The sequence below is a fragment of the Trachemys scripta genome, chromosome 1 (genome assembly GCF_013100865.1).
Source record: "Trachemys scripta elegans isolate TJP31775 chromosome 1, CAS_Tse_1.0, whole genome shotgun sequence".
NCBI classification, from domain to species: Eukaryota; Metazoa; Chordata; order Testudines; family Emydidae; genus Trachemys; species Trachemys scripta.
Genome location: NC_048298.1, coordinates 269,772,605 through 269,785,832, shown reverse-complemented (window position 1 = coordinate 269,785,832; position 13,228 = coordinate 269,772,605). Strand labels below are relative to the sequence as shown.

At 43.2% G+C, this 13,228-nt stretch overlaps 1 protein-coding gene across 3 annotated transcripts in view; it reads left to right on the top strand.

The window, feature by feature from the left end:
• The window catches only part of PIBF1 (progesterone immunomodulatory binding factor 1), a 188,842-nt gene that overhangs the window by 96,280 nt on the left and 79,334 nt on the right, over positions 1-13,228 (top strand). For all 3 annotated transcript variants that reach the window (XM_034758353.1, XM_034758355.1, XM_034758354.1), the window contains exon 11: positions 6,309-6,474. In XM_034758353.1, the coding sequence (XP_034614244.1) occupies positions 6,309-6,474 (166 nt within the window). The remainder of the gene's footprint in view (positions 1-6,308; positions 6,475-13,228) is intronic.

Here is a 13,228-nt window from a genome sequence, read left to right as displayed (position 1 = left end):
TATATACGCTTGTATTGTCCAGGAGAGGGGCTGGGCAGTATAGGACATACCCAATCTAAGATTTCCCCCCAGAAAGGTATGTTGAGGTCATCCTGCAATATAACTAAGGCTGGTGAGAGCCAAAGTATGGCTGGCTGGCTGCAACACACACACAGACATAGCTGGGAATGACTTGCAGGCTGGAGGCTGCTTATAAGCAGTCCTGACTGGAGACTATAGCAGCAAAGCAGTGTAAAGGGCATCTCAGGTTAGAGGGCAGGGGTGACACCGCTAATCATTAGTCTGGATTGTACCTTGGGTATGTCACGCTGAGATCATTGCCTGTTATACTGATCAATATTTTCTCATTGTTTCCTTTGACACCACGCCATCTGTTTGTCTGTATCCATATATTGTCTCTTGTCTTATACTTAGATTGTTTGGAGCACAGGTTGACTTTTTGTTATGTTTGTACAGCACCTAGCACAATGATCCATGACTGGAAATTCTATGTGCAACAATAATATAAATAATTATATGAATGCCCCAATTCTTGGCAACAGCATAGACAATGGTACAGGGGGAGATAGCATGTCCCCATTTGATATAGGGACCCAGTTTATGATTACTGTGTCGGCATGGCCTGAAAAGACAAATATGGCTCAGTGTTTACAAGTTTTTGTCTAAGTGGATCTCACTCCAGGTGTGAGATTGGAATCTTTGAATAGGAGTTGGTTTCGCTGTGCCATGCATATCCTTGTGTCCCCCATACTTGAGGGCATAACGAGTAGGTTGGCCATAACCTTTCCCTTCCCTCTTACTGCCCATAGCAGTGAGATGGAACAAGCAGTGTGTACCCTTGAGTATAGTTACTGTCTTGATAGCCCAAAGGACCACTAGTTGCCTATCTTCACCTTTAGTACCTAAACACCTTTAAAAGTCTGGGCCAAGCCATTTAAAAAGCAGTCTTTTTTTTTTTTTTTTTTTTTTGCCATAAATAGCACTAATAAGGGACAGGCCACTTCTTCTCAAGGAATATCTAAATGCCTATTATATTTCGATCTGCTCTCACAGGGCTAGTACACTTCTTCCTCCAAACATCAAATCTCATAGCACTCAGGCTACCTCCTTTGCATGATTTAGAAACATTCTCATATCTGAAATCTGCAAGCCAGCTACTTGGAGTAATCCCCTTTGTTTTAAACCATGTCTTCTAATTGGCTCCAAGATCAGATGCCAAATTTGGTAGAGTGGTGTTAGGAGCACTATTTTGTTAGTGTCAGTCAATCCCATCTTCCAGATGGGGCACTAAGTTCCAGTCACGTAGAGTGGGAGCCACACAGACACATTGTCAAAGAAGCAAAAAAAGTTATTTCTTCAAATAGCCACTGCATATTCCCACTTTTAGGCTCAAAGTCCCTGCGCTATTTGTTTGTATAATTAGTTTGTCGTTCCTGTTTTTCTTTTAAAAGAAAACAGGAGATGGCCATCTGGCCATTTTCTCTGCACCTACAGGAGTGGGAGGATGGCTCATGCACTCCTGCTCATGGGGAAAGCTCTTAAGGCCTAGTCAACTAAGCTGGCATTGAGTAAGTCCAGCATCAGCTTTGAAGAGTGTCCCTCAGGAGCTGGTTTGGCTACCTCTCGTCCCATGGGAGAAGTATATCCGTTTGGTCACTGTCAAGATCAGGTTGGCCTAGGAGGCCTACCTGTATGCCTAAAGTGGCTTTCTGTTCCATTGGATGCAGTTTCCAAAAGAGCTGGATTCTAAAACATCTCTGGCAGCCAATTATAGATCAAGATCTGGATCTGCAACAGAGCACAGATGTGGAGCTTCCAAAAACAAACAAACAAAAAGGCTGCATACAGATCTGAGGGCTGACATGTATGGATCCAGATTCAGGGTCAGATCCTGGATCCAAATTTGACAGCCAAATATGCAAGACTGCCAAACAGGGTTGCCAAGAACATCCTATTACCTGGGTTTCAGCCAGCATGAAGAGCTGACATCTTTGATTGTTTAGAATCACTTGTCTAGTGGTTCTATACCAGGGATCGGCAACCTTTGGCACGCGGCTCGCCAGAGTAAGCACCCTGGCAGGCTGGGCCAGTTTGTTTACCTGCGGCATCCGCAGGTTCGGTCGATCACAGCTCCCACTGGCCGCGGTTTGCCGTCCCAGGCCAATGGGGGCTGCGGGAAGCAGTGCGGGCTGAGGGATGTGCTGGCTGCTGCTTCTTGCCACCCCCATTGTCCTGGAGCGGTGACCCGTGGCCAGTGGGAGCCGCGATCGGCCGCACCTGCGGACGTGGCAGGTAAACAAACTGGTCCGGTCCGCCAGGGTGCTTACCCTGACGGGCCGTGTGCCAAAGGTTGCTGAGTCCTGTTCTATACCAATAGGGTTACCATATTTCTACAAGCAAAAGAGAGGACCCGGGGGGAGGAGCCCCGGTCTAGCCCTGCCCCTGCCCCACCCCCATCCACTCCCTCCCATTTCCCACCCCCTGATTGCCCCCCTCAGAATCCCCAACCCCCCCGCTCCTTGTCCCCTGACTGCCCCCTCCTGGGACCCCTGCCACTAACTGCCCCCTAGGATCCCACCGCTTATCTAAGCCCCCCTGCTTCTTGTCCCCTGACTGCCCCCTCCTGAGAATGCCCTACGACCCTACCTGTCCCCTGACTGCCCCGACCCTTATCCACACTCCCACCCCATATTCACACCCCTGCCCCCAGACAGACCCCCGGGGACTCCCATGCCCTATCCAACTGCTCCCTGCCCCCGACAGGACCCCCAGAACTCCTGACCCATCCAACCCCCTCTGCTACCTGCCTGCCTCGACCCCTCTCCACACCCCTGCCCCCTGACAGCCCCCCAGAACCCCAGACCCATCTAATCCCCCCTGCTCCCTGTCCCTGACTGTCCCAACCCCTCTCCACAGCCCTGCCCCCCTGGCAGCCCCCCCAGACCCATCTAACCCCCCGCTCCCTGTCCCTGACTGTCCCAATCCCTCTCCACACCCTTGCTCCCCCCAAACTCCCGACCCATCCAACCCCCCCTCCCTGTCCCCTGACCAGGGCCAGCTTTAAAAAGCCCAGGAATCGGGCTGCGCTCCGGCCGGGGTTGCGGGGCTTGGGGCCGGGCTGGAGGTGCTCGGCCGGCGCTGCTAGGGCCCGAGCCGGGCCAGGGGTGCTGGGGCCCAAGCCGGGCCGGGTCCGGGCTGGGGGTGTTGGGGCCCGAGCTGGGCCGGAGCCACTGGGGCAACCGGGCGCCGCTCGGCCAGGGTCGCACCTCCCCGGAGCTCTCTTCCTCGTGCCCGCCCCAGCTTACCTGCTGCTGCCTCCCGCTTGCCCCTGCTTCTTTTTACACTTCCTGCGAAGATCTGATTCGCAGGAAGCAGGGGAGGGGGAGGAGCAGGGGGCGGAGCGTTCAGGGGAGGGGAGGAGGGGGAAGACAGCTGCGGGGCCGGACGGCATGGTAAGGCTGCAGGGGATGGGGGAAGCCGGGAAGGGGCTTTGGCTGCCCAGCGGCGCTTGGCCACTGCTTTTCTATCTCTAAATAGCTGACCCGGGGGAAATCCCGGACATTTTTAGATTTTTAAAAATCCCCCCCGGACGGCTATTTATAGACCAAAAAGCCGGACATGTCCGGGGAAATCTGGACATATGGTAGCCCTATATACCAATGAGGCCTCAGATCCACACAGGTCAGGGGAGTCCCATTCTGCATTTCCAAAACCATGATCTTTGAGAACTGCTTACAATACTGATTCTGTGCTCAACATAGTGACATGAGCAAGCAGATCTAGTATGGAGTCCTTACAACACTGGAAAGGAGAAATGCATTACAAGCTTCTGATCAGATCAAAGGATGATGGGTCTCTATAGGACAGTGTTTTCACATCATGCTTCCCATTTGGTCATATTCAGATGCACAAACTCAGTGCTCTGCTTTGTTTGAAAGTGTGTTTTCCCCTTATGATAATTGTCTATCAAACTCTCGTCCTATAGCTGTGAAGAGAGGGACTGAGTCCTAGACTCATTTATTATCATAAATCTTAGATTCCATTTTGCTTCTTTCCACAGCTGTCAGTTCCAGTGGTTCTTCACAGGAACTGTTGAAGTTCTCTTGGGTTCCCAGCCTATCCCTAAGGGTTAATTCACACCCCTCCCCAGGACTAGGTTTAGAAGACTCTAGCAGTTGAACATCTGACAGTCTAAGAACCGATGCCTGGATCAGAGACTCCCTTACAATGTGAATGTACTATATCTGTCTCAGTTCTATTGATTCTGAGATCTCACAAATCTGAAGATTTCTCTGCTATGCAGCCTCTGCAGGAGAAACAGGTTACAGTGTCACCAGATCTGTCCAAAAAGAACTGCTCATTGGCTTCAGAGCTTCTCTCTAGCCCTTGAATGGGAAAGCAAAAAAGAGACCTATCTTCTTCAGGAAATTAAAAGGTGCATTGCCAAGGTTCTGTGGAGAAGTTACAGAGTGCTGTAAATCCCTGTTTAGATTTAAAGCTGTATATGAGAAGCTAAGAGAACCACTGATTAGTCCTTGGATACATCATCATCAAATATTGATGGTCCATGTATCTGATAGCTCATAGGAGGAAATTTTATTAGAACAATATTGAGCTCTGGGCTACTTATCTTCAGTTATAACTAGCTCCTCATTTTAAGCTAGGAACAGGTCTGGTATTGACTCCACCATGAAGGATGCAGTGTCTAGGATTGGATCACTCCCCTGTCAGGGTAGTAGAAACATCAAGGAGCACCTATCCTTAACTTCACCAAGTCTTTCTTTGATCTGATAGTTGAGTTTTTTTCAATGGAGCAGTCAGCTTAGCATTTCAGAATGTGTCAGTAAACCTAGCTTCAATCCCTCTCATCTTGGAATAAACAGTCACATATAATGGTCAAGACATCCATCACCTACACATAATGAGGTGTGAGGTTTATTTCCTGGCCACAGTGTTAAGTGCAAATTGTCATATATCATACAGTGTGGATAATAGGACTGTATGGCTTGGGGTAAAATCCTGTCTGGTTGTGCTAATCCCCTGACAGAACTCTTTCTGATTTCTAGTGTTCCAACAAGTGTTCCAATTGTACCTTACTTTTTGGCCTTTTTAATGGCAGTAAGTTTTCCATTACATACCTTGTCCAGATGGAGCCAAAGCTTATCTACAGGTTCCCCAAACCCTTTTAGAGATGGAACTGGCAGAAGAGGAGTCAGTCTGTTACGGTCTAAAGGTTATCCATGTAATGCACAGTGTTTCAGAATGATCATGATCTGACAGAGCTTCAGCCTCCTGGAATTGTCAGCCCTCATCCAGGACAAAGGCAGTGTCTGTGGCATGCTGTGTCTATCACACCATATTGCATGGCTGATACTGCAGCTATATATGGGGATTTTAGCAATTTTTTTCTTCTTTTGGGGTGGGGAAGGGTGTCTTGGGAGAGCAAAAAGAGAAATGACTTACTCTTTTGGCAGTTCTGCTGTCCTTGTTTAGCTAGTACTCCTCAGCCCACGTTCCTGGAGGCCAGTTGAAGAAGAAATAAAGGTTGCTTTCTTGTAACCATAGTTCTGCAAGAGGAGCCTCTGCATATTCACACTCCCTGCCTAATTCCCCACTTCTTTCGCATCTCAGGTTAGGAATTAGTGGGAGGAACTGAGAGGTAATTGGGGCCACTCCCCCTTTTATCTCCTTGGGAACTCTCCAGGAATCAGGAGAGAAAGAGGGGGCAAGTAGCCCCAGTGGACACTGCTTTCCAGAAGATTCTGGAAGCTTGCAACTCAGGTGCATTCATCCCACAAGTATGAGCATGCAGAGTCTTATCTCAAAGAACTCTGGTTCATTTTTAGGAACTGTGGTTCTTCAAGATGTTGTCCATGTGGATCACATGATCAGTCCTCAGTCCCTGCTTTTTCAGAGTCATCTTTACCTGGGATTCTAAAATAGCAAGGAAACTAAAGGCTGGTTGCTCTGTCCTTTATTCTCTCATGTGGGTGAGCATGAGGACACACATGGAACAGGCCTAGCCCAACGGACACTGCTATTGAAAGATTCTGATCTCTTATACATGAGATTCATACACACCTAGAGTGGGATCCACACAGACGACAGTTTGAAGAACTATTACTTCCAAATAGCGATAGTGTATAGTTTAACTTAACAGTGGTTTTAAACTCTGCATTGTTTTTAACAAAGATTCTCCTCTTTGCTGAAATCTGTGCCATATACTGAAAAGATATACATGTATCTTTTTGCTGTATCTGTATGTATCCTTTTTGATCAAACCACACAACTACTTTGATTTTTTTCAGGTATAGACAGCTGCAACTCAGCACAGAAAGTAAGGTGGCTGAACTTCTCCATCAAAGTAAATTAAAGTCCTTTGAGAGTGAACGTGTTCAACTTATGCAAGAAGAAACAGCAAAGAATCTCTCACAATGTCAATTAGAATGTGAGAAATATCAGAGAAAACTGGAGGTATGTTACAAAAGGAATCTGTGACGGGTTCCTCCTGGGTTGCCACCTGGAACTGGGGTACCACTGAGCCTCCGTGACCCAACAACCTGGGCTCCCTTTACACTAATGCAGTGACCAGCCTGCCAAACCCTCTCCCAGGCTCTAGCCTGCACTTTTACCAGCATATATACAGGTAGGGACACACCCAGCTGCAATTACATATGGACGCTGTGATTAGTTCTGCATGAGGAGGCTTCAGCTAAGGAACTTCCCAGTTACTAGGGTGCACACCCCCTCTGGGTTGTAAACCCAAAATTATACCATCTTGCACTGCACAGAGAACTGTGCAGCGTAAGCTCATGAAATTCGCCCCCTCCCTCATTGTGGAGAGGAAATATACAACAGCTTTCTTCGAGTTATGACTTCTACACACACTGGTTTTAGACAAAGCAAAAACAATTTTATTAATTACAAAAGATAGATTTTAAGTGTTTATAAGGGATAGCAAACAGATCAAACAGATTACCTAGCAAATAAATCATGCAAACTAAGCTTACTATACTACATAGATCGGATATGAATAGCAAATTCTCACCCTAAATGATGATGCAAGCAGGCTGCGGATTCTTAAGGGGCAAGCTGCGCTACCTTATAACTTAGAAACCCCAATTGTTCCATTCACAGGCTAAAATCCCTTTAGCATGGGTTCAGCACTTCCCAGTGAAGAACCACGATGATGTCACTCCCCTGCCTTATATAGCTTTTGCATATGGCAGGAGCCTTTTGTTTCAAAGCTTGGTACACACACACATATACACACACTTGCGCGCGCACACACACACACACACACTAAGCTGCTTCTAAGGCCTATTGTTTTCTCCTAATGGCTCATTAACCTGAATGACCCTTCCCAGCCAGCCATCTAGACTGAGTGTCTTTTGCCTAGTGGGCGTTCCCCATGTGTAAACACATTTGTAATAGATACATAGATAGTATTCGTAACTTCAGATACAAAAATGATACATGCATACAAGTAGGATAATCATATTCAGTAAAATCTTTTCAAGGATATCTTACATGACCTATCGTCCATAAAATACATCCTAGTTGTGCCATAATCGTATCATTATAATATTTCTATGCAGAATTTGGGGTACAGTGTTACACAATCTTTTTGTTTTTTTGTAGTAAAAGTTACAGAACTTGCGATGGAGTAAAAATTTCAGATGTTATAAAATACACAAGGAATTGGCATTGCCATTGAAATCTGATGAAGCAAAGTTTATTGAAACTATTTCTTCCTAACACACATTGAAAGTAGGATTGTAGTAGGAAGAGGAACGGAACAGAACTATCCTTCATGAAGACCCCCTCAGATTACAATTTATTGTTAAAAATTAACATACTTGTTCTGAAAAAAAATTCAACCTGTGTCATACAATTCTACCTGTGTTCACTAGTTACAGATGTATGTTCCAAAATTGTGTAACTAATCCAGGCTAGAAAGAGGAACATTATATTGCTGGAGAGGGAGTTTCCAGCCCTCAGATGGGACACAGCACTTATATCTCGTAGAGCTCAAGGTCATGCCTTCAAGGTTCAATATTATGTGGAGAACAGATATTTCAGTCAATTTTTAGAAGTTTTACGAAGTTTACTTAGGTATAATTTTCCTCTCCTTCTGAATCCCATACAGTTTGTCTCAGGTTAGTAAAGCAGTCTAGATTTTCTAGCGGTAGAAAATGAAAAGTAGTTCCAAAACAATTAAAAAAACCCACCTTCTGTCTAAAATAGATTTATCTTGAAATACTGCATATACAGAATTACAAATGGTTTGGTGTCATATAAAAGTTTTAGTGTCACTGGTTGGGATTGACCTTCATATTTCACTTCGAATTTTGTTACTTGTGAACAATATGAGAATCCTAGGTGCTAAGTTAAAACAGATAATGAGTAATAATCTCAAACGTCTACTGATAAAATCTCTTACACCACACTATACCTCTCAATACATATATGTACGTGCACTCATATCTTTTAATGAACTTTTTCTGTTTAATCTCTGTAAAATGCTATGGTAAAATGCCCTGTGTAAATATTTGTCAGTATCATTAAAGTTCCCCATGACTAGAGGTTACTTGAAATTAAATTGAACATTATTGCTATAAATTCTAACCTAATCTTTTCCAATACAGTATATCATGCTATAATACATATTATTTATAGAATCCTTGTCATTTTATTAAATTATGTAGTAACAATCATCTCCATTACATATTGCTTTAGCATTGCAGGCTTTGCTTTGGTAGATATTTATATATTTCACATTGAGCACTGCTGACTCTCTTGTTGCACCTCTTCAAAAAGAAGTAATATAATTTTAAATAAAATTTTGAAAGTTAGAAAAATAAAAGCCATAGTGTTTTTTTAATTTATTCCTAATTCTCTGGGTATAAATATGAAACAAAGAATATCCATCTTGTTCTTATTTATAGTAAAGTATGCATTATTCTTAAAGTGAAGCTCAATCCTGATGCTGAAGGAAATGTAGAAGCCATATTATTAGGGCTTGTCTCTGCACAAAAGTTGTACCAGTTTAATGATACTAGTATAGTTAAAATATATCCCTCTCTTGTGGATGCAGTTATACCAGCATAAACACCTTTATGCCAGTATAACTTATATCTATATGGGAAGCTATACCAATATAATAGTGTCCACTTTAGAGGTTGTACCAGCATTTCAATAGAAAACAACAACCTCTAATTGAAATAGTTAGACCTGTACAAAACTATGTACAGCTTGTTTTACGGGAGCTGTGAGTTTATGTACTGTAGTAAATAGCCTTAGCCAATCCCAGTTACACCAAATCTAATGACTTGGAACCAGGACATCTCCTTGTGTCCAAGCTTAGAATTTAACTGTACTTGCAGGACTCCTGACAGATCAGAGATTTAAATAAGTGCTATCAAAAATTTATCTAATTCTATTTTACTAATATAAGGAGTATTAGAAGGAATACTTGCTTTGAGTCCAAACTTCTTTATTCAGTATCTATCCAAGTTTGGTCTCCGGATCATATCATACTGTACTTTTGACTCAAGGGCCTTCATGAGTAGCTTCCCTTTTTTTTAATCCCACTTTCTAAAATTTAATGGCATTGTACTAGTTTTTGGTTCCTTTCAGTACCTTTCCTCCCTGAAGATGGTGAACTTAAACTATATTGTGGTCACCAGTACTTACTGGCTCAACTATAGTTACTTCTTGAACCACTCCTGCTTGTTACTTAGGCCTAAGTGGAGAAAAGCCTCTCCTCTTGTGTGCTCTAGAACCAGCTTTTCCAAGAATTCATCTTTAAGGTGTTGAGAAATTGCGTTTTTTGGCTTGTCCACTTGTGACATTTGACCATTTTATGTTGTTGTAATTGAAGTCCCCTGTTTGTTATTGTTATATTAGACTTTGTTACCTCTTTGATTGCTCTCAACATTGTGCGCACAGTATTCCTTTTCTGATCATTCTGCCGGTATTATATGCCTTGTTCATTGTTTTAATAATTGGATAGATAGTAGTTAGTGTGATAGTAGTTAGTTGATAGCTACAACCTGGACTGCTGAACTGCTGTGTCCCTTTAACTCTCCAGCCCAGGATGCCTTTTACATTGCTTTGCTAGTGAACAGCAAGTCCCTCCAGGCTCTCCTCTCTCAGAGCCATCTGCATGTAAAGTCACTCCCAGCTGAATACAGGAATGCTATGCCCAGCCATCCATGAACAGATACAGGCTGACTCCACCATATCCCTCAGTCCCAGCCTTGTCACCCAGAAATATGCATCTTGTACTGTTCAGTAGCCCACTGGACTGTACAAGCTCGTAAATTAGTCTGTCATTCCAACAAAGGATAATGAATGTGCACCAGCCTTGTTGTCTCAAGTGGAGGCCTCCCAAATACTTCAACCAAACACACTGGTTTAGATAAAACAATAAACATGTTTATTGACTAGAGAAAGATAGATTTTAAGTGATTTACAAGTGATAAGGCAGAATTGGTTACAAAAGAAAGAAATAAAAAGATAAAATCCAATCTAATATCTAAAATTTACCAAGATAAATAAGATTTGAAACAAACATCATTCTCACCACATCAGATGCTGCAGACAGTTCACAGGCTGAATTTCCTTTCAAACTGGGACCACTCCCCTTAGTTCAGTGTTCTTCAGGTATTCCTTGATGTTGTGAGCAGAGCGATATAAGGAGGAAAGGTGCGGGGGGAGGCATTTTTCTGCCTTCTTATGCTCTGAAAGGAAAAGTCTTTGCTGGGTCATGGGGTGAGGCAGTTACATGGTGTACATGCCAACTATCTTTCAGGAGAATTGTAAATTTCTTGTTTACAACTTTCCTGCTGGTGAATCTCCAATTAAGCAGGTAATGGCCTTTTAGCACCTAGCTGGCATGTGAGTATGCCTTTGTCTTTGAGAAATTAGACTGTGTGTTACCCAGAACTACAGCATATTTCAATAACAATCGTATAGCAGAATCTCATAATTTTACATGCAGTGATGTTACACTGTCTTAACAGGACAGTGATATTCAGCTGATTGTGAGTTTTCAAATAACACCTCACAAAGCATGCTTTGCACAAAATAGATCATAACTATATAAAAGGGGTAAACATGGGATACAAGGTGCCACAGTTAGTTTTAGTGTTAGTTACTGTTGTTCATTATGGCAGATCTGAAGCGCATGGTTTTAAAAGATGTGTGTTGTGTCCGGCCATTTTCCCAGAATTATGCTCACTGTCTAAAATGTTAAGAGAAGGGCATTCTTGTTTCTCAATCTGCAGTACTTTCACACTGCAAGCTAGAAAGGAGAGGCAGAATAGTCTCCAAACCCTCCTCCTACAAGAAACCTTATTGATTAAAACTTGCAGATCTAAGGTTTCCAAGGCTTCAGATAATGGAAATAGGAGATAAGGGTTCGTTCCAGGACCAGTTGTTTCCAAGAAGTCGTCAAACTTGGTACCAAGCTCCAGATCTAAAAAGACGGTGCATGTGGTAGCAAAGTCCTCAGACCCTGTTCCAAAAAAGGTACCAGCAGTAGCGAGAACATAGTAGGATGATACACGATCTATGCCTGAGACCTCTACAAAACCAGGAGCTTTGCTTCCAAGGAAAAAGAAGGCAAAGCACCTTTCTGCATCCGTCATCGTTTCCTATTCAGGAGATTCATCAGATTCATCTGATCATGAGCATACTGATCAGAGGTGCAAAGAACAGGATCCAAAAAAGACTGATCCTCATACAGAGGAACAGTTGGATGTAAATGCTAATCTGGGACCACAAAATCAGAGTCCTCCTTCTGAGATGCAGGTATCCGCCTGACCATGACATGCTATTGAACTGGACAAAATGGCAGAACTGGCAGTACCTTCCTGGATGCCTTGACCTTATCGGTCAACTCCAGGTCTTCCATATCATCATTCCTCTAGAGCCATGACCTCGATTTCGCATCGAACCATACAGAGTTTTGTAGATCTGAGTCAAAATGATCCAAGACAAACTGACCTGAGACACCCTGAGCCAAGACAGTCAGATCTGATATATTCAGGTCTGAGACATTTGGCTCCTGTATCAACAGATCTGATGATGGGAGAGAAGTCCGTTATTCTGATCCAAAATATTCTAGATGATGAACAAGGAGATGTAATACCTCCACATCACGAACAAGAACCTGCAGGCAAATTATCTGCAGATGAAAACTTCTGAGTAATCTCATCTTCTTCACCATCTGAGGATGCTGTCTGATTTCAAGAGTTAATCAGCAGATTTGTTTCTACTTTAAAATTACCTTTGGTTTCAGTGGAGGAACCTTCTCATCCTGTTTTTGATATCCTGGGAAATACCTTTACAAGCAAATTTTCTCAGCCCTTTCTGGAGGGTCGCTGGCAGCCATCTAAATCAATATAGAGTACTCCATCTTTCTGTCAACCAATTGCTAGAAAGGCAGATGAACTGTATCAGATTCTGTATGAAGGATTTTCTTGTTTCCATGTACATCCTCTTCTTAATTCTCTATCAGTGGCTACAATGCAAAGGTCAAGAAGGAAACTGGGGTCTTCATCTTCCAACATGTGAATAGCTAACTACCTAACCATAATGGCCAGATATCAGTTTTACCTTTGGAACAAAATTTCTCTGTTTATCAAGAATCTCTCCAACAAACCCTTCAGGACTGACTCATTAAGGAAGGCCAGAATGTTGCTAAGCATGCACTGAGATTGTCCTTTGATATCTCAGATACATCCTCAAGATGAGTAGTAACAGCAATAACACTCCAAAGATATGCATGGTTGTGCTCCTCTTCTCCATGAAAGGAAGTCAAAAGTTGAGGACCTTCTGTTTCAGAGGGATGGACTTTTCAGTTGAAAAACAGGTGAAATTTTAGAAAACATGAGAGAGACAAGATCAACAGTTTGATCTTAGGATCTCTTGCCACCTTTCAGGAAGAGAATTTCTGTACCTGTTTTCAGATGTCAGAGACAATATTCTCCATCTTATTTTTCTTCTTTCTCCTCTTCATATTTCAACATAGGCAGATGACACTACCAGCAACAGCAATCATCTTCTATTGAGTGGTATAAAAGATGCCACTTTAAATCCAGGGTGAGACAAAGTAATTAGTCTTCAATTATTTCTTTACCTTCTTTACCATGGGTTTGACGTGCAATTGACGAGCAGCACACCAACCTTAAAGTCTGTTTCCCAGACATTTGGAAACCTT